The following is a 21871-nucleotide window of genomic DNA, read 5'->3' on the forward strand; positions in this document are numbered from 1 at the left end:
GTCTCAGGTGGAGCCCACCGCTGCCTCGTGAGATCACAAGCAGTCACTAATAAGGCGGCTTGTGGTGAGCTCACCACCCTTTATGGCCTTTTAAGAGGAGGGGCCGGCTACTCGGCCCCGACACTCGTCTGCTGTGTGACCTTGGGCAAGTCGCTTCACTTCTCTGGGCCTCAGTTACCTCATCTGTAAAATGGGGATTACGACTGTGAGCCTCCTGGCGACTGTGTCCACCCCGACAATTTGTCATCTACTTGACTACCGACTCTGTGCTGCTGTCCTCTCCCAAGCGCCTAGGACAGGCCTCTGCGGCCAGTCAGCGCTCAATAAATACCACTGACTGATTGACCGATCTAGCCCGGGGCTCAGGACAGCACCTGACGGGTAGTAAGGGCTTAAGAGAAGCAGCGTGGCTCGGTGGAAAGTGCACGGCCTTGGGAGTCAGAGGTCATGGGTTCGAATCCCTGCTCTGCCACTTGTCAGCTGTGTGACTGTGGGCAAGTCACAACTTCTCTGGGCCTCAGTTACCTCATCTGTAAAATGGGGATTAAGACTGGGAGCCTCACGAGGGAAAACCTGATTACCCTGTATCTACCCCGGCGCTTAGAACAGTGATCTGCACATAGTAAGCGCTTAACAAATACCAACATTATTATTAAGAGATACCAGTAAAAAAAAGAAGAGGAGGAGGAGGAGGAGGAGGAGGAGAAGAAGAAGGTGTTGGGCGCTCGATTACTCCGGCCTGGCGTCACGTGACGCCTTCCAAGATGGCCGAAGAGGAGGCCGGCGTGGCGCCTGGGCCGGGCTCGGGCCCCGACTCCGAGTTGGGAGGCGGCGGCGGCGGCGAAGGCGAAGGCGAAGGCGAAGGGTGCCTGGCCCCCCGGCCGGCCGAGCGGAGCCGGGAAGAGAAGGAAAAAGCTCCGGAAGAGGCGGGCTGGTCCGCCCCCATCCTCTCGTTGGCCAAGAAGGCGTCCGAAAACTTATCGGCCGGCTATGGGAATGCCCTCAAGTCGGCCGTCTCTGTGGCCCTGGTTAGCAAACTCCCAGGCGGCGGTGACCACCCGGCCAAAACAAGTAGGGATCCGTTTCTTCCTAACCTTGCCTCTGCGGGGGACGGCGACCCCTCCGATCCCATCCGATCCGGGGCTTCTGCTGCCCGCCGCCTCCGTGCAGGACACTGGGCTGAGCACTGAGGAAAAGGGAGGGGGGGTGGACAAGGCAGTCGCAGGGAGACGCGGCCCCTGCCCATAAGGAGCTGATAAGAAGTCACTGGTATTTGCTGAGCACCTCCTACTGCAGGACACTGGGCTGAACGCTGAGGAGGGAGAGACAGAGAGACAGGGCAACCCCAGCTGAGCCAACATTCAATCAGTGGTATTTATTGAGTGCCTACTTCAGGCAGAGCATTGGACTAAGTGCTGGGGAGAATTCAGTCCTTGTGCGCAGGGAACGTGTCCACCAACTCTTGAATTGCACTCTCCCAATACTGTCTCCAATTGTGCAGACAGTAAGCACACAGGAAATACCACTGATGATGATACAGTACCACAGACTTGGTGGACACGATCTCTGCCCCCAAGGAGTTTACAGTCCAGAGGGGGAAGAAACAGATGTTAGGCTGGGGATGGGAGAAATAGAGTTGGAGGATATGGATATAAGTGTGTGCTGAGGGGCTGGGATGAATAGCAAAGTGCTAAAAAGGAGCCAAGCTAAGGGCCGAGGAGAGGGTAAGTCCTGCCAGACACGAGTATGTTTCCCCAATTCCACATCCGAGATTACTTTTCTCAGCTGTTAAAACACTACTTTCTGCAGCAACTGTGCTGAAGTCAGTCATATTTATTGGGTGTTTACCGTGAGCAGAGCACTGTACTAAGCACTTGGGAGAGTACAGTATAACAGACATATTCCCTGCCCACAACAAGCTTACAGTTTAGAGGGGGAGACAAACATTAATAAAAATAAAGAAATTACAGATATGGACCTAAATGCTGTGGGGGCGGAGGTGGGGGATGAATGAAGGGAGCGGGTCAGGGCGATGCAGGAGAGAGAAGAGAAAAGGAGGGCTTTGTCAGGGAAGGCCTCTTGAAGTACCACCAACTTGGTGGTATTGTATCATCAGTGGTATTTCCTGAGTGTTTACTATGTGCAGGGCACTGTACTAAGCACTTGGGAGACTATAATTCTAGAGTTGGTGGAAACATTCTCGGCCCGCAAGGACTTTGAACCGGGGAGAGTCATTGTAGAATTTGAGGAGCGATGTACCATGATTGTTGTTGTTATGACAGGTTTATTATTTGACTTCACCATTGACAAACTAGGCCGCTGCCACTTAAAGGGTGGTACCTTGAGGGTCCCTGATGAGCCCGCTGTGTTGTCTGACTCTGGGCCTGGATGCTATTCCCAGGGGTTTAGGGCCCCTTCCAGATGCTTAAGGAGGACCAGACTCCTGGAGTCAAGATGACTTAAGAAGTGGTGCCTCAGGACATTGCACTGTCGTCTTCCTCTTCCTCACAAAGGAAGGGAGAGAATCAGGTGTGCATTCCCAGTGTGCCGCTGTTGAATTGCCCCATCCCCTAAGCATTCATTCATTCAATTGTATTTATTAAACCCTTACTGTGTACAGAGCAGTGTACTAAGTGATTGGAAAAGTACAGTACAACAATAAAGAGTGGCAATCCCTGCCCACAACGAGCTCAGTCTGGTGGAGGCCCCGGGGCGGTGGGGGGGAGCTGGAGAAGGGACTTAGGTTCCCCTCCCAACCCCAGCCAGAGAATACTTATCTCCATATCCTTATTCTCATGGCATCCCTTAGTTGTAATTTGGTCTTATGCATTCCCCATGAGACTGTAAGCCCCGTGAAGGCAGGAAATGTGCCTACCCACTGTATTGTCCTCTCTCCCAAGTGCTTAGTCCAGGGCTCTGCATACAGTAAGCCCTCAATAAATATCATTGACTGATTGTCATGCCTGCTGGGAGTACTTGGCCATTTAGCCAAGCGGCAAAAATCATCACTTGGATCGATGACCTTTGGGGAATTGATATCTTACCCCACTCTCAACCCCACAGCACTTAGGTACAGATCTTTTCATTGTATAATAATGATGGCATTTGTTAAGCACTTATTATGTGCCAAGCACTGTTCTAAGCACTGGAGGGATACAAGGTAATCAGGTTGTCCCACGTGGGGCTCACAGTCTTAACTTCTGTGTGCCTCAGTTACCTCATCTGTAAAGTGGAGATGACTTGCCCAAAGTCGCACAGCTGACAAGTGGTGGATCGGGGATTAGAACCCATGACCTCTGTCTGACTCCCAAGCCCATGCTCTTTCCACTGAACCACACTAAATGATATAAATGTCTGTCTCTCCCTGTAAGACTGTAATCTCTGTATGGGCAGGGAATGTGTCTGCTAACTCTGTTACATTGTACCTTCCCAAGTGCCCAGCACAGTGCTCTGCTCATAGTAAGTGCTCAATAAATATCATTGATATATTGATCAGGAGAAGCAGAGGAGTAAAAATTAAGAGATTGGGAGAGGGGATTTGCAACCACACCCCAAAAAGAGGAGACTCCATGCCAGGCAGCAAAGTGACTTGCTGGAATCTAGAGGGCAAGCCACCCTGATAGAGGGTCACCCCACTGACAGGGTGTTCAGTCTAAAGGCCTGATGGAAAAAGTGTGGGCCCGGGAGTCAGGAGTTCCAGTTCTAATCCAGGTTATGCCACCTGTGTGCTTTGTGTCCTTGGGCAAGTTACTTTGTCTCTGGGCCTCAGTTTCTTCACCTGTCAAATGGGAATAAGTTACCCACTCTCGAGCCTCCTGCAGAACGTGACTGTGTCTGGTCTGATTATCTTGACTCGACCCCAGTGCTTAATTTGCCGTATCCATTCTCTCTTCCACCAACCTCCTCCTCCCTCCCTCCTTTCCTCCCTCCCCCTTCATATCTAACAAACCACAGGTCTCCCCATCTCCAAAGCTCTTCCAAAAGCACAACTCTTCCAGGCAATCTTCCCTAATTAATTTCTAATCTCCTATACCTCCCCATTGCCTTCCCAGCAATTTATGTACTCACAACCTCATAGAATATATGTACATATCTCATAGGTCCTGTGACTAAAGCTCTCTCATCCATCTCCATATCCCCTTTTCCTTCTTCCTCTTATCTGAAATAGATTTTTTTATGGTATTTGTTAAGCCCTGACAATGTGCCAAGCCCTGTTCAGTGTCTGTCCCCATCTCTAGATTGTAAACTCCTTGAGTGCAGGTAGTGTCTAGTGATTCTGTTGAACCCTCCCAAGGTGTTCAGTAAATATGATTGATTGGTTGATAGGCAGACCTGCAGCTTCTATGAACGGGAACGCCAAGGTTTTCCTTTTAGTAATTTGAAAGCCATATTTTAAATAGATGCCAAAAGAGAAAGAGCCATATTTGAGTTTTAGAAACATTTTTGTCAATTAAGGTTTTTTGCTCTTAACTGGACTCTTCCTGTTTTCTGTGGAATTTGGGGACACTTGTGCTGTATTATTGACTGTGCAAAAAAATTGGCAAAGGAATTAGGAAATCTAAAAAAAAATCTACTTTGTTTTTCTATTTCCTGGTTTGTTTTTAATTATAGCTGCCTCTTTGTGGTTTTGTTATTTTGCTTTTACTGAGTAGCAGTGCCTAGTTCCATTAGCTCATGTAAGATGAATCAATTCAATAGGAGGTCATGGGGGCAAAGAAATGCAACTTGGAAAAGGTAATGAGTCATTATGGTCATGAAAACATCCCAGAAGAAGGCCGAATCCTTCAGATCTGACCAGGTTGCCTCAGATCCTGGCCAATCCCACTTGTCCCCAAGCAGACTCCAACTTTAGAGGCCGTGGAAGCGGGAAAATTGGCATCGCACTGAAAGTTTAGTTAGAATGAGCCCACCCCATCTTCACATGGGACCCAACCTGGCCCTATCATTTCGTTCAAACTTGTGATTGCAGAGGAAATGCTGAAGTATTGCTTTACTACCCCCCCCGCCCCCCCGCTCCAGGGAAATACACTTGCCAAATAAAAGGTAGCGACTGTAGTTTCAGGAAGTTTGGCAAAGATCTATTGTTCGTGGGTAAAAGGTTCAGCAGGGACAACTGGTTAATTCAGTCCTGCTACTCTGGTGTAACGTTTAATAATTATGATATTTGTTAAGCGCTTACTATGTGTCAAGCAGTGAATTAAGCGCTAGGTTAGATGCCAGTTATTCAGATCAGACACAACTCCCTGTCCCACACGGGACTAGCAGTCTGAGTAGGCACATTATGGACAGGGAACGTGTCTGCTAATTCTGTTGTATTCTCACCAGGTACTTAGTACAGTGTTCTGTACATAGTAGGAGGCTCAATAAATACCATTGGTAAGTGTTGTGGGGTGGGGCTGAGTATCAAGTATATTTGCACTACTACTGGGAAGCAGTGTGGCTTAGTGGAAAGAACACAGGCTTGGCCGTCAGAGGTTGTGGGCTCTAATCCCAGCTCTGCCACTTGTCAGCTGTGTGACTTCGGGCAAGTCACTTAACTTCTCTATGCCTCAGTTACCTCATCTGGAAAATGGGATGAAGACTCTGAGCCCCACGAGGGACAATCTGATTACCTTGTATCTCCCCCCCCCCCCCCCAGTTCTTAGAACAGTCTTTGGTACATAGTAAGCGCTTAACAAATACCATTATTATTATTAATGAAGTTAATCCTGCATTGACTGGAGGCAGATTTAGAAGTGACTTGATTCATGGCCTAGTGGATAGAGGACAGACCTGGGAGTCAGAGGATCATGGGTGCTAATGTCAGCTCTGCCATTTGTCTGCTGTGTGAACTTAGGGCAAGTCACTTCACTTCCCTGTGCCTCAGCTACCTCATCTGTAGAGACTGAGACACAGAGCCCCACATGGGACAAGGGACTGTGTCCAACCCAATCTTGCTTGTATCTACCCCAGCGTTTAGAACAGTGCCTGCACATAGTACATGCTTAACAGATACCATAATTATTATAATTTTTTTCAACCCGATATTTAAATGGAAATGGCTTCTTTTTAAAATGGATAGATACCACAATGAGGTAGTTTTTACCCCTCCAGTCCGGGCGATTGCGAGTTCAGAAATGTCAGGCTGGCAAGAGGTTTGGGGGTTAGGGAAGCCAAATCCGAGAAGCACTCAAACGCTGACGTGTTCACGGATGGCGGAGAAGAGTGGTCGAGTGGGCAGCTGCATTGTTCTTCCCGAGGAACCTCCCCCCCACCGGGGCTGCCGAGTAATGTCAGTGGTGTTAATAAACTGAACTAAAATTGAGGAGAGGAAAGGATTGTACTCTGTTCCCCCCCTCCCACGCCCCATTTTTTTTGTTCCCGCGCTAAATTTTAACCTGAATGAGAAGCCGAAAGCGGCCCGCCCTCGCTCCCTTCCCGCCCCCCTCCCTCGCTCCCTTCCCGCCCCCCTCCCTCGCTCCCTTCCCGCCCCCCTCCCTCGCTCCCTTCCCGCCCCCCTGCGCGCACCATGTTGAGTAAGGGAGGGGCTGAGGAACGCGCAAAATGGCGGCCCGAGCGAATCCCTCCCCTCTGTCCTTCCCGCCTCCGCCTCGCGCGCGCCCCTCTCCGCTCCCGCCAAATCCCGCGAGAGTCGGGGGGGGGGGCGCGCTACTGACTGCAGGGCGCTAAGAGCCCGTCGGGCGTCGGGTGTGTGCAGCAGCGCCTTCGGGGGAGCACGGGGGGGCGTGACCTCCACCGCGGGTTTTCCGCTGGAGGGTCGAGTCGAGCCCTTTGATTGGCTGAAGGCCGCCGGGATTTGGTGTGGCGCCCAATCGCCGCGCCTCTTTGCGGGGAGCGAGCCTAGTCTCCCGGGCAACGCTTTCTGCAACTGGGCAGAAGCCCCTGGGGTCACGGGGCGCCACTTTGCCTCTCCCCTTCGGCCTTTCTCTCATTCCTAGCGCCTGCTGGCCTTTTGAGTAGCGATCGAGAGCTAAACAGGCCAGAGCCCCAGAAAGCCCCCTTCTTTGCCGGAACTAGCCCAAAGAAGACCCCCGTGGGCTTCCCGCTCGAAGATCACGCAGTGACAACCCCTGGCAAACCTCATTCAGCCAGGAGAGGAGCCCACCATCCCGGGAAAGGCCCCACCGACCTGCCAGCTCTGCACACGGAGTGACAGAGCCCCATTGGAGGGGTGCTGTGCCAAGACAAGGGTGCATCCTCTACCCTCTTTTTGCCCCCCCAGCTGCCTGGAAGTCCCTAGCTCAAAACTGCACATCCCTGGCAGCCTGCTGCTTTGGGGCCCGAATCTCCCTTCCTTACCGCAACCTTATTCTGGATTAGGCCCCAGCCTTTCACAGACATATTTTAGCGGAACTGTGTTCTGAAAGACAAACCAGTTTATGGCACGCCAGAGTTTGTGAGGCTGATAAAAACGCCCGTCAGTGGCAGGCGTCGGTCTTTGGTATCCGCTGCCTATTATTCGTTTCTGGGCCAAGCGTGTTTGGAAAGGAGGTGCAAGAGAATTAACCCAGGTGCTGCTGCTTTTTGTTGACAGCTAAATGCCAAATGATGGAAGAGCGGTCCAACCTGATGAATATGATGAAGCTGAGTGTCAAAGTCTTGATCCAGTCTGCGCTGAGCTTGGGTAGAAGCTTGGATTCAGATTATCCTCCCTTGCAACAGTTCTTTGTAGTAATGGAGCACTGTCTCAAACATGGGCTGAAAGGTGAGACTCTTGTTGCAATTTGGAGTGGGGCAGTTAGGGCTGAAATGTTTAAAAAGCTAAAAAAAAAAATGCTTCAAGAGGCTAAAGCTAGGCTGTATTACACATCCTGTCAAGTCCCTTAGTTTTTCATGAATTGGGGAATAAGGACTGGAAAAAGCACACTTGGCTATATGGACAAGAGAGAAGCCAATTTTTTTTCTTTTTAAATCACTGGGTTACAGGAAGTGTGCATATTTAAAATGGTGATTTTTATTACTTAAATATCTAGAAGAAAATTTTGATAAAGTTAATGACTAGTAATTTTGTGGACTGTTAAGGCTTAGGTTTCATCGTGGTCAAAGGCATTGTCAGTCAACAGTATTTATTGAGCGCTTGTTCTGTGTTGAGTGCTTACTCTGTGCTGAGCTCTGTACTAAGCGCTCGGGATATACAGTAGAGTAACTTCAAGGAATTTGCAGGCTAATGGAGGGGACAAATGCCCCAAAAGTACTAACCCGGGGAGCAGTGGAGTCCAAATCTGTCTATGTAAGCAATGTGGGAGCAATGGGAACGAATACACAAGTGCTTAAGTGATGCGGAAGTGCTGAAGTGATAGTAGCGGGGAGAAGAGGGATTTATCAGGGCAAGATAGTTTTCTAAATTTTTCTTGCTTACTAGTAATACTGTGTCTTTTCCCTTTGTAGTTAAAAAGAGTTTTATTGGTCAAAATAAGTCCTTCTTTGGGCCCCTGGAGCTGGTGGAGAAACTTTGTCCAGAAGCATCTGACATAGCAACTAGTGTTAAAAATCTGCCAGAATTAAAGTGAGTTGGATGTTAAGCATTACCAGCAACATACATTCTTGATTTTTAAAAAAATAAAAAAATTCCAGTTTTACCAGATAGCTAGTCTTTCCTGCAGTTCCTCAAGGGCATATTTATATTGTCGCCTATTTACTTATTTTAATGTCCATCTCCCCCCGCCAAGACTGTAAGCTCGTTGTAGGCAGAGATTGTCTCTATTGCTGAATTGTTCTTTCCAAGTGCTTAGTACAGTGCTCTGCATGCAGTAAGCACACAATAAATATGATTGAATAAATGAATTGTGCTCCAGATTTCATCATCAAGGACTTTGTCTCTTTCTCCTCCTGCTGCTGCTCTGTAAATTCCCCTCAATTATTATCCGTTAGTTTGCATACACAGATGTAGACACTAAATAAATGATTATCTTAGTCTCAGTCTTAAATTTGGACTGCCCTTTTTGTCAGAATCAATTTGGTTTAAGTCAAACTGGAATGGACATTAAACCTACTTGAGTCAATCAATCAGTGGTATTTATTGAGTACTTCGGAGAGAACAGTATAACAGTTACTAGACATGAGCCCTGCCCAAAAGGAGCTTCCAGTCTAGAAGGGGAGACAGGCAATATTAATAATTTCAAAAATCATTTAGGGCTAGCTAAATGATCCCTGCATCCCTTTCTGAAGCTCTGTGGGTCTAAGGAGAATGTCTCCTGCAGTTTCTTCTGTTTGAAATTCACCTTTGATTTTTATCGTGAGTTCTATCAGGAGTCAAATGATTATTTAAGCAGCGCTCAGTCTGGGATCACACTTTTATACCTCGAATCCATAATTGTGCACAAAAGAAGAGACTTAGAAGAGGCTCCTTTCCTATTATAACTATTGACCTGTTATGTAGAATTATGTAGAATGGTTCTATTAAAAGCTGTAAAAACTCAGAAGCTTATAACATTTACCCAGTGAGAAAGCAGCATGGCAAAGTGGATAGAGCCTGGGTTTGGAAGTCAGAGGACCTGGGTTCTAATCCTGCCTCCGCCACCTGTCTGCTCTGTGACCATAGGCAAGTCACTTCACTTCTCCGTGCCTCAGTTACCTCATCTGTAAAGTGGGGATTAAGACTGTGAGCCCCATGTGGGACAGGGACTGTGTCCAACAACCTTGTATCTACCCCAGCACTTAATACAGTGCCAGGCACATAGTAAGCGCTTAATAAATGCCATTAAAAGAAGCACCTGGGTCAGTGTCCCACCATTAATCCAACTGATTGCTCCAAGCATTGTAATCTCCCGTAGGGTGGAATTGCTGTTTCATTTTTCATTGATCAAAAATTCAAGTTGAAATTATTTAATTATCTGCAGCCAAATTTTTTTCACACCTGGGACCCTTGGCCAGCAATAATTTGCCGGGCCATGCTAATTCTCATTTCTCAATCTTGAAGCTTTTTAAAGTGTTTTTTAATGCTCATGTATAAACCTGATTTTTTTTTCATATTCCATAGGGAGATGGGGCTGATAATATGTAAACAATTGAATTGTTGCAGTCTGTATAGAACAAGTAAAATTGTTGTCCAGCATTTTTGTGTATTTCCATCTACTGAAAATCTATTTCCATCTTTGGTTTATAGGACAGCTGTAGGAAGAGGGAGAGCTTGGCTTTACCTTGCCCTCATGCAAAAAAAGCTGGCCGATTACCTGAAAGTGCTAATCGACAATAAGCATCTGCTGAGGTACCTTAACCTGATTTATAAATAATGAAAATAAGATCAACCCCCAGTCTACTGTTTCCGGTTCTTTCTAAGAGGGTGAAACTCATAAAACCTATTGCTAGAGTTGTTTCCTATCCTGGAACTGTGTTCTGGGCAAAATATAGATCATTTTAAAGATGGAGTCTCCCATCAGAAATAAAAGATGGCCCTCGATCCTAAGCCCCTGCCCAGAGGAATGGATTTGAATGCTAGTGGTTTGTTCAGGGCCTAGCTCCCTCTCTCACAACCCTGCCGTTGGTGTTCCCATAGGGTCCAGGAGCACAAGTGAGTTAGGTGAACAGGGATGCTGCACATTGGGAAGCACATCAATCATTGATTGATTTTGTGCAGAACACCGTAGTAAGTGCTTGGGAAAGCCCAATACAACAATTAGCAGACATGTTCCTTGTGTTTACTGAGCTTTCAGTGCAGAGGCACGTGGGTGCTGTCAATTCTGAAGTTGGGTGTTTGGCATCATTTTAGTAAACCAAGCATCAATAAATAAACTTGAGGTTTGGGGACTTGTTGGTCTTTTACTTAGATGTGAATGAAACCCAAAAACCAATCCCGCCAACTGAGGTTGTGTCGCCTCAGCAGTGACCCAGAATCCTGGTTGATTGGCTAAAACAATTCCAGCTAAACTGGCTCCAGGAGAAGCATCCCAATATGGTCACAGAGTCTCCCTGAGACTGGAATTAGGATCTCACTATCTAATATTGTTTCATCATCTTCCGCCTTTGACTCATGAAAGAAAAAACATTCCATCTCCAGAACGCTTGTTGGAAGACATTGGAAATCTGTCTTCTGGTGACTTTTATTGGTGGGATCACAGAAGAACAGGGCCATATTGTTTAGTTCCCTTGCTCAATTGGGATAGAGGGAATAAATGTCAACTGGTTTTATCACCTTTCAAAAAGGTATAAAGGACAATTGGTTCCTCTTTACCTATTGTGAATACGGAACTTCTAGATCTCAGTTCTGTAAAACAGTTTGATGGATTAACAGAAGTTTCTTAGGTGGGCATAAAGGTAGATTCTGGAAATATCCAAACAAAATTGAATATTTTTCTTGCTTCAGTGAACCTGGATGACAGACCTGCCATAGTAGTTGTTGTTAAAGCAGCTTTGGGGTGGGGGGGGGGGGAGGTCATTGTTTTGCATGTCACTTGCCGATTTTTTTTTTAAGTGAGTTCTATGAGCCCGAGGCGCTGATGGTGGAGGAAGAAGGAGCCGTGATTGTAGGCCTGCTGGTGGGACTCAATGTTCTCGATGCCAACCTGTGCCTCAAAGGAGAAGATTTGGATTCTCAGGTGAAAGCAAAGGTTTTCTTTCATTGAAATGTAGGTAATAGCCACATTGCAAGAAGGTGAAGACTAAACCAATGATGGGAAATTAGATTTTTTTAAATTAGCATGAGAGAGGTGCCAACTTTATGCTGTGGAGTGCAGGGATGAAGAGTGGGAGGGGACAGGCAAAGTGAGTGAACAGGCCAGAAAACTGCCATTTTGGGTCTTTTCAGCCCTGATTGGAAGCTTTCTGGACTTTAGTGGTCTGGGGGTCCAGCTCACAAAACCGGGGTGGGGACACCTATACATAAGAGCCATTTGAAAAGCCCACTCATGTTAGAGCTTGATCCAGGTTAACTAAAATTCATTAAGCATTGCAGAAAATAGAGCGATACCAAGTATCATTCATTCATTCAGTTGTTATTTACTGAGTGCTTACTGTGTGCAGAGCATTGCCTAAGCGCTCGGATAGTACAATTCAGCAATAGAGAGAGACAGTTCCTACCCACACAGTCTAGAAAGGGGGAGACAAACGTCAAAACAAGTAAACAGGCAATCGATATTGATGTGAATTATCGTTTTGTACGAGCTGTAATTTTCTATGCATTCCAAATGATGCAGAGACATTTTCAGCCAGTCTAATGCCAATGTATTGTAATTAGTATGTTAAAATTCTTGTAGTTTTTTCATACTGATGGCAGAATCCATTTGCTGTGTGAAAAGGATGGGAATTTAACTTTGCACGTTAGTTTCCCAAAGTATAGAATGAGACAGTACATAAATTCTGTGGGACCTAAATCACATCACCTTTGGATTTTGGTGTGATACGTGGAGTTTTCTAAAGTTGTTTTTTTTTTTTATTTGTTTTGATCAGGTTGGAGTGATTGATTTTTCCCTGTACCTTAAGGATGGGCAGGACATTGGTGGCACAGAGTATGTATATAATCAGTCCTTTTATTATTGCGTGTTTTTACTAGAATACTATGAAGTTATAGGGAAGGCCCTTGATGTTCAGTATGTTTTATCCTCTCTGATGACTTCAGTTTTCAAAACCAACCAGCGTTTGTATTAGCCAGCAAGTGATGCAAAAGTCAAGGTGGTCCAGTGGAAGGAGCACAGGGCTGTGAGTCAGAAGAGACGAGTTCTAGTTCCAGCTTGGCCCCTGGCCTTCTGGGTGATCATGGTCAGATCACTTCACTTCATTCAATTGTATTTATTGAGCTCTTACTGTGTGCAGAGCACTTTACTAAGCGCTTGAGAGAGTACAATATAACAGTAAAAGGACACGTTCCCTGCCCATAATAGGCTTACAGTCCTCTGGGCCTCAGTTCCCTCACCTGTAAAATGGGGATAAACTACCTGTTCTCCCTCCCTCTTGTCAGCCAGCCATATTTGTTGAGCGCTTACTGTATGCAGAGCACTGTATTAATCACTTGGGAGATTACAATAAAATAGACACATTCCTTGTCCACAGTGAGCTTACAATCTAGGTGGGGGAAACAGCCATTAATAGAAATAAATAATTACAGATATGAACATAAGTGCTGTGGGGCTGGGAGGAGGAATGAATAAAGGGCGCCCCTTCAATGATGAACCCCTGGTGGAAAAGGGACTGTGGTGGGTCTGATGACCTCCCGCGTCACACAGTGCTTGGCACATAGCAAGGGTTTAATAGATAGTCTCACTAGTATTCTTATTGTGATCAACGGAGAGTGTTCTAGTTGAATGGATTTAGTGCTGGGGTAAGCCAGTCTCTCCCCAGATTGATTCTTTTCCCCACCATTTGCGGCCTCATGGACAGCAGGTGTCAGATTCCCACTTCCAGCCTCGGTAGGTCCAAGGCTTGGGGGGTTGGGTCAGTGGGTCACCAAGGGATGGTTCCTTTAGGGAGACATGAGAAAAGTGTTTAGTCGGCCCCAGAGGAGTGCTAACTTTTTTCCTTTTGGCTAAAAGCTGTTGGTTTCTACAGCTGCCCAAGAGTCACTTGTGGCAACTATTTTTGCCTTAGGTTCAAGGTGTCTGTCTTCTTCTTCCTCATTAGAACACCTTATGTCTTCCCCCGTCCTTACTTATTGGCCACGGTTGCCCATGGCTTGGAAGGTTTTTTTGGGTTTTTTCTCTCTAGCGGAAAAGGGTTCTCGTGCCCTGAATCTTCACAGGGTCAATGTAATGTGTCCTTACAGACAAGGCCCAGATCACTTCTCATCATCACCAAGCCCATCAGTCGCCGCCTCAGAGGTTTACAGCATGTCAGTTGGCATTAGAGAAGCAAAGTGTGCAGGTTGGGTAGTAGTAGGAGAACAGTGAGTGAGATAGGAGGGGGCAAGGTGGCTGAATGCCTTAAAGCCGGTGCTAAGGAATTTCTGTTTGATGTGGAGGTGGATGGGCAACCACAGGAGGTTCTTGCCGAGTGGAGAAACACGAACTCGACATTTTTGTAGAAAAAAGATCCAGGCAGCAGAATGAAGTATAGACTGAGAGGAAGAGTACAACATGATGATTTAACAGACACATTCCCTGCCAAGAACGAGTGCTCACACATAAACACACACATCCCTATACACTGTATTTTCTGTGTTGTCTGCTGTTCGCCCCAGTGAATGCAGCTATCAATCACTGCCTACAGTTATGTGTCACTAAAATAACCTTATATTTCCTCAAAAACCGGGGTGAGGCTCTTAAGCAAGTCAATACGGTCATTAATACTGGAAAACATTACCTACTTGCAAAGTGGGGCATCTCCATTGGTTTTCAGTAAGAATTCCATCTAGCATTGGATTTTGCTCACTGCTTTTGTTTTCTTTCGCTCCTCGTTTTTCCAGCTAGATCCAATTTATGATCTGGATTGTTATTTTTCAACAAGAACAGCTGTTCTGATCTACTAGTTGATCATATAGTGGTTTGTTGTCTGTTATAATCATTAGTTTGCAATAAGGGTGTTAAATAATGCTTTCCCTTTTGTATGCTGAAATTCAAGACATGAAAATATAACCGATGTTCTGGATCAAAAGAATTATGTTGAAGAACTTAACCGGCGATTGAGGTAGGATTTAAACGATTACTTTCAGAAATTTATTCATTCATTCAGTCGTACTTATTGATTTTATTGAGCGCTTACTGTGTACAGAGAACTGTACCAAGTGCTTGGGAGAGTACAATACAACAATAAACAGACACATTCCCTGCCCACAACGAAATGGTTTGCAATGCTGACCAAATTCAGTTCCTGATATTTTCCTCTTCTTTTTGTAACACTTCATAAAAGGCAGTAATTGTGCCTTCAGAATGATTGTTTGAAAAGGAAATAGTCACACTTTGGTACCCAAAAATTAACAATAATAGTATGGGTGGTATATAAGTGCTTACTGTGTGCCAAACACTGTGCTAAGCACTGGGGGAGCTGCAAGCTAATCAAATTGGACACAGTCCTTGTCTCACACAATGCTCACAGTCTAAGTAGGAGGGAGAAAGGGAACAGAACAAAATGAATTTGAGTATTCACCATCTAGAGCTAATTAGATATCCTTGAGCCTAATAAATGCCATCCTGAATCCCAGCTCCACCAATCGCTTGCTTTGTGACCTTGGGCAAGTCAGCTACCTGCTCTGTGCCTCAGTTTCCTCATTTGCCAAATAAGGACTCAGTACCCGGGCTTCCTCCCTCTTAGACTGTGGGCCCCATGTGGGACTAAAACTGTGTCAGATCTGTCTACCTCAGCACTCTGTTTAACACCCAGTAAGTGCCTAACAGGTGTCTTTATTAGTTTTTGATCATATTTATTGAGCACTTACTGTGTTCAAAGCACTGTACTATGCACTTAATAGTAGTCATAATTAATGACAAGCCATTTGGTGACAGATTAGCTCATCTTTGTTCATTTTTAATCAGTAGGTAAATATCCATGGGGGCTTTAGAAATTCTTTGAATTAAGCTGGCAACACATTAGCTTCACTTAAGCTCTTTTTATCAGTCAGTCATCAGTGATATTTATTGAGCACTTACTAGGTGCAGAGCACTGTTCTAAGTGCTTGGGAGAGTACAGTACAAAAGAAATGAGTACATTCCCTGCCCAAAATGAATCTAGGTTGTTGACTGCTTTTTCTTTGATCTAGCAGGCCAGCAAGAGAAAAGAATCTGCAAAAGGAGTTAAAAATCTCCCTGTAGACTTTTGCTGACTCACTCCAGTTTATCAAAATTTGAAACCTGATCTGGTAGTGGAAAGGTCACTCTGAGGCAGGGACCCAGTGAGGACGCCATTGTTTCAGAAAGGTCACATTTAAAGAAGCCGTTGGAGCTGGGCTCCATCATTAGGTCGTCTGTGACCTCTTTCACCCAACTCCCCCTTCAAGAGTAAAATGCCTTATGTCTTATAGAAGCAGCATGGCCTAGTGGATAGAACCTAGGCCTGGGAGTCAGAAGGGCCTAAATTCTAATCCCAGCTCTGCCACTTGTCTGCTTTGGGCAAGCCAGTTCACTTTCTCTAGGCCACTTCACTTCCTCTGGGTCTCAGTTTCCTCATCTCTAAAATGGGGATTAAGTGTGTGAGCCCCATGCGGGATAGGGACTGTGTCCATCCAGATTAGCTCTGATCTACCCCAGTGCTTAGTATAGTGTCTGGAACAGAGTAAGCACTTAACACATACCATTTTAAAAATTTTTTAATCTGTGGTTTACACATCCAAAGTGTCTTCTGAGAAGGAGTGTGGCCTAGTGAAAATAATAATAAATAATCGTGACACCTAAGTGCTTATATGTCAAGCAGTGTTTCAAAGAGCTGGGGTAGGTACAAGTTAATCAGATGGGACACAGTCCCTGTCCCATGTGAGGCTCACAATCTATGTAGGAGGAAGATCAGAGCTCAAATTTGGGAATCACGGGACCTGGGTGTTAATCCTGGCTCTGCCACTTGCCAGCTGAATGGTTCTTGTCCAGTCACTTCATTTCTCTGAGCCTCTGTTTCCTCATATTTAAATGGGGACTCGGTTTCTGCTCTTCTTTCCCTTTCAACTATGAGCTCCCTGGGGAAAAGGATCTCCGAGCTGATTATCTTATCTCTTTCCCAGGGCTCGGTATTGTGCTGGGCTCAGAGTAAATGCCGAACAAATACCACGGTCATCACCCTCGTCTGTGATAAGGGAGCGGCCCAGTCTAAAGCAGAGGAGCGGGGAAATCTCCGAACTGCTCCTTTTTCTGCCTATATTTTGTAGGCGGTCTCAGAGGGGAGGACTGGGGGAAGGTGGAACAGTTTGACCTTTTTTAAGTCGAATTTAATTTCCGTGCTTACAGCTGCACAGTTGGCGATCTTCAAGCCAAGATAGATTGTTTGGAAAAGACCAACGCCAAACTTCAAGAAGAGGTATGTGTCTTTTTTGAAAGCAGAGTTCTAAGAGTTAGCTTGAGCTGCATCACTGATGGGAAAGACTGACTAGCTTTCTGTCCCTCTCCATCCCCTTGTCTTCCTCCCTGCCCCCCAGAGCTCAGAAGCATCAGCTGGAGCCCCATTTAATGCCCACCCCCGATCATGCTTCAAGGACCCAGAAAACATTCCTCCACAAGATTCTCAGAAGTCTTAATGACAACTGTCACTCCCCTTGCCTGAAGGAGCCCAAAGGGTCAGAGAGTTAAAAATAATAATAATAATTGTGGTATTTGTTGTGAGAACTATGTACCAGGCGCTGTACCAAGCCCTGGAGTAGGTACAAGGGGGTTGGATTGGACACAGTCCCTGACCCACATGGAGCTCATAGGGAAATGAAAGGATGGGAAGAAGGAATGAGGAAGAGGTGGACAGGGTAGCCATCTTGCCTGTCTTTTGCCACTCCATCTGTTTCGATCAATAAATCAATGGTATTTATTGACTGCTTTCTATGTACAGAGCACTATACTAAGCGCTTGAGAGAGTACAAAAGAAGTAGCTGACACATTCCCTGCCCAAAATGAGAAGGGGTAGGGAGAATCATTTTGCAGGTTCTCTATGGGTAAGCAAGCACTGGTATGCTCTGTGGGGGTAACATGAAGCAAGTTTCATTATACATTTAGCCTCAGAGGTTGCCAGGGTTGGGGGGTTTAGTTTTATGGACAGTCTTTTCCACTGTTGAGATGTGGTGGCTTGCTGTGATTTGTCAGAGTAGATTCGAGTCATTAGTGACTGACATTTGGTTTGTGGGACAGAAGGAAGGTGCAGAGATAAAAATCAATTCACTCCGGTGGTAGCCGTGAAGAGAAAAGCAAATCTCAAATCAAAGAGGGGTCAGGCAGTCTTTGTTTGCTGTGTGACTACTGATTATAGGTTAAGTTGAGAAATGGAAGTCCTGTTTCTAAACCAATAAGAAATTAGGATTGCCTTTGGATGGAGACTTGCGTTTTCAAACAGGAAGTGGGAAATGAAAGAAATGGAAGAATAGAAACTGCCTGTGTTGCTTTAGCTGGAGGGAAGGGGGAGAGTTCTTTCGTTTCCCTCCTGTCTTCATTCCTTGCTATAAGAGTAGCGCCCTTCAGAGCCTCCATGTTTCTCCTCTGGGTCAAGTATTGTACTTTCCCAAGCACTTAGTACAGTGCTCTGCGCACAGTAAGTGCTCAATAAATACCACTGAATGAATGAAAGTGTTTGGGTTCAGGACCAGAGAGGGATTGCTAGACTGTAGACTTTCAGCTCATTGCGAGTAGGGAATGTGCCTACCAACTCTCTTAAACCGTACTCTCCCAAATGTTTAGTACAGTGCCGTGCACACACTAAGCACTCAATAAATACAATTGATTAATTGCTCAAAGATTCCCCTAAAGAGTGTGAACCCAACCCTTGGGCTTGGCTTAGAGACTGTCAGAAGAAGAGTTTCTGACTCAGTCGGAGCTTAGAGAGACACGAGTGTTTTATGAGGTTTGGCTCCCACTAGAAGTTGGCTTGTGTTCTCTGGAACGTTCCAGAAGGCCTCAGGTGATATATGAGAGCCTACACCTCCTTAAGGGCAGGGAAAGTATCCACTAATTCTGTTATATTGTACTCTCCTAAGCTCTTATTACAGTGCTCTTCACATAGTAAGCGCTTAGTAAATACCATTGATTGGTCAGTTGATTATATTTATTGAGCACTTACTGTGTGCAGAGCACTGAACTAAGCACTTAGGAGAATACAATATAGCAATATAACAGACACATTCCCTGCCTACAACGAGCTTATAGTCTCTTCCAACAGTGCCTGTTTGCTCTTCAAGTTCTCCGTGTTCTATACTGCTCAACACCTCACGGCTGAGTAGAGGGTCGGCTGGTGGAGGAAGACTTAATTTAACCAGAAGTTTTAGATGTTTTTCTTTGCTGTTGGATGAAGAGTCTGATCTTCATTTTCTGAACTCTGTACCAACTCATAGGATGAAAGAGAGAGATTTGTTTTAAGCCTTCTTTTGCCTGTGTTTCTCTGGGTTCCATTTTTGCCACTCTTCCTGACTTGGAAAGCCTCATCCTGTCATGAGTTGACTGTTGTCACCAATTTAATAATTATAATAATAATAATTAAATGGGGACAATTTTTTATTATTATTATTGTATTTGTTAAGCCCTTACTATATGTTAGGAACTATACTAAGCGCTGCGGTGGATACAAGCAAGTCGGGTTAGACACAGTCTCTGTCCCACTAGGGGTTTACAGTCTCAATCCGCATTTTACAGATGAGGTAACCAAGGCCCAGAGAAGTGAAGTGACTTGCCCAAGGTCACACAGCAGCCACATGGCAGAGCTGGGATTAGACTTCCAGACCCGTGCTCTAGCCACTAGGCCATGCTGCTTCTTCACTTGACACTAGTTTCATTCCGGCATATAAAACTGCAAATATTAACCTCCAGCTTCCTTTAGCAAAAGCTTCAGTGGTGTCAGTGGCCCCCAACCAGGCCCCGGCGAAGGAACTTCGAATTGATGTCCCTCTGTGACTTTTGTCAGGAATTGAAGAGCAAGTTGGAATTGTAATCCCTGGCCCTCTGCCCAAGACAACCGTCTGAAGGAAGGAGAAGTCAGTGGGGGAGGGGAGCCCTTAGGCGCCGTGTGAATGAACTGAGGGAATAGGCAAAAAGCTACTGCCTGTCTGAGAGTGGTTTGAAATTACCTGTGAAGTGAAGCTATCCCAAGGCTGTTCAATCTCCTGCACTAAAACCTGTCTCCTCTCTTGATCAGCTGTCAGCCGCCACCGATCGGATTGATTCGCTTCAGGAAGAACAGCTTCAGTTGAAAAAGCAAAATGAACTAATCCGGGAAAGAAGTGAAAAGAGTGTCGAGGTTAGCAATTGGAAATAGAGAAACAAAGGGGTGGGTAGGGGCTGGACAAACCATTAGCTTTGTCGGGGTTTTTAACCTAATGTTTAATCAGAGTGGCTGAGTTGGAGCTGCGTTTTCACTTGGGAAGGTGGGTGCCGTCCTGTGAAGGAGAGTGGGGGAGCTGGGGGAGCTCCCTATAGCACACCTGGTGGGAACAGGCCCTGAACTCATCTTTCTGGAGAAAGCAATTGGACCTCAAGGGACCCCGGGAAGGCTATGGGTCACTGTGCTCACCCCATTTCTTCCCAAATGATGGACTTGCTTAGATCAGCTGGGTTAACGTGCAAAAAGTACCACGTGGAAAGGGCACAAGCACTGGGAGGAGGAAGAACCGGGTTCTAGACCCAGCTCCGCGTGACCTCAGAAAAGGCATTCAGCCTCTCAGTGCCTGTTTCCTTGTCTGTAAGATGGAGATCCAATTCCTATTCTCCCTCCCCCTTAGACTGAGTCCCATGTGGGACAGGGATTCTGTCTGATCTGATTAACAGATCGGAGCATCTAAGCACCTGTCACCTAGTAAGTGCTTTAAAAATACTATCATCATTATTATTATAATGTTTTCCTCCACGATATTGGTGTCACAGATGAGGATTTTCTCAAACTGGCCCCCCAGCCAATATCTAGGCTGCTGCATTTCTCAATCCATGTGTTTTTGCACTTCTTGCTGCGATCTTTTTTGTTTCAAGTTCTGAGTATTTGCCCTCCAAAGCATCAGTCATCTGCTTCGTTTCCTATGTACTGATTCCCCCCACAACATGCTAGCACTCCCCTTAGCACTTCAGAGATCGAGAAGTCACAGACCCGTCTTGGCCAAAAAATTGTGTTTTAAAGGTATCAAGGTGTTAAGAGCCTTGACTTCCACTGGTGATTTCAGGATTTAATTCACTATTGTCATCCTATCAGCTAAGAATGGAACCTGTTAGCATCGACTTTGCTGAGCCCCAGGCATCTCCTTCAAGCTAATCATGGCCTTATGTTTCTGAAGCGAGTCAGTTTCATTCTCTAACATACATCTCTGCGACTCATCCCCCTCTTTCTTTTTTGTGGTATTTGTTACGTGCTATGTGCTGAGCGCTGGGCTAGATCCGAGCTAATCAGCTTGGACACAGTCCGTGTCCCACCCGTGTCCCACATGGGGCTCACCAACATTGAAGAAACATTTAGCTTCTTCACATCAATGTTGGCAGGTGACCAAGCAGGACACAAAGGTGGAACTGGAGACATACAAACAGACCCGGCAGGGCCTCGACGAATTGTACAGCGACGTCTGGAAACAACTGAAAGAGGAGAAGCGAGTCAGAGCGGTGAGAATTCACGTTATTTAGGAGCCCAGCTGACACCTTCTAGTTTCTATTGCAGAAGCCCACTGAGAGGTTAATAGAAGGCCTGGTGTGTGTTGAACGCTTATTGTGTGCAGAGCTTAGGTGAGTACACTCCAGTAGAGTTGGTAGACACAGCAAGGAGCTTGCAGTCTGCTGTGTTCAGGGCTCTGTTCTAAGCGCTTGGGAGAGTCCAATATAGTTGGTACACACAGTCCCTGTCCTCAAGGAGCTTGGGGTCTACTGCGTGCAGAGTACTGAACTAAGCGCTTGGGAGAATACAACTACCATAGATGAGTTGGTAGACCAGATCCTCTCCCACAAGGAGCTTACATTTATTCATTCAGTCATATTTATTGAGCGCTTACTGTGTACAGAGCACTGTACTAAACGCTGGGGAGAGTACGATATAAACAGACACGTTCCCTGCCCACAAGGAGCTTACAGTCTGGAGGGGAGGCAGACAAAATAAATTACTGGATGGGAAGCGGCTGAGTCTAAGGATACGGACATAAGGGCTGTGGGGTGGGCGTGTAGTCAGTATCAAGAAAGAAGGCAATGACAGGCAGTCAATCCCTCAGTTGTATTTGAGTGCTTTCTTTGTGCAGAGCGCTATGCTCTGATCAGCATCCAAGCTTGGCTCAGGTACCCGGAAAGTTCCTGAACTGATGTGAAGGTGAGGGATGGAATAGGCATAGCTGGGGCAGAGGCTGGGGGTTGGGCTTCACCACCATTTCTGG

At 46.0% G+C, this 21871-nt stretch overlaps 1 protein-coding gene across 2 annotated transcripts in view; it reads left to right on the top strand.

Annotated features, from left to right (window-relative positions):
• Positions 1–792: 792 nt before the first annotated feature.
• Positions 793–21871, top strand: part of RUFY1 (RUN and FYVE domain containing 1) — a 31976-nt gene continuing 10897 nt past the window's right edge. The window contains exons 1-10 of one of the 2 annotated variants that reach the window (XM_029052918.2): positions 793–1071; positions 7535–7705; positions 8389–8506; positions 10106–10207; positions 11411–11534; positions 12385–12443; positions 14488–14553; positions 16797–16866; positions 19672–19773; positions 21000–21116. In XM_029052918.2, coding sequence (XP_028908751.1) covers positions 7546–7705; positions 8389–8506; positions 10106–10207; positions 11411–11534; positions 12385–12443; positions 14488–14553; positions 16797–16866; positions 19672–19773; positions 21000–21116 — 918 coding nt within the window. In that variant the 5' untranslated portion in view covers positions 793–1071; positions 7535–7545. Of the gene's footprint in view, positions 1072–6866; positions 7191–7534; positions 7706–8388; positions 8507–10105; positions 10208–11410; positions 11535–12384; positions 12444–14487; positions 14554–16796; positions 16867–19671; positions 19774–20999; positions 21117–21871 lie in introns of those variants that run through there. The other variant, XM_029052919.2, reaches the window with a different exon arrangement.

The sequence above is a fragment of the Ornithorhynchus anatinus genome, chromosome X2, assembly GCF_004115215.2.
Source record: "Ornithorhynchus anatinus isolate Pmale09 chromosome X2, mOrnAna1.pri.v4, whole genome shotgun sequence".
NCBI lineage: Eukaryota > Metazoa > Chordata > Mammalia > Monotremata > Ornithorhynchidae > Ornithorhynchus > Ornithorhynchus anatinus.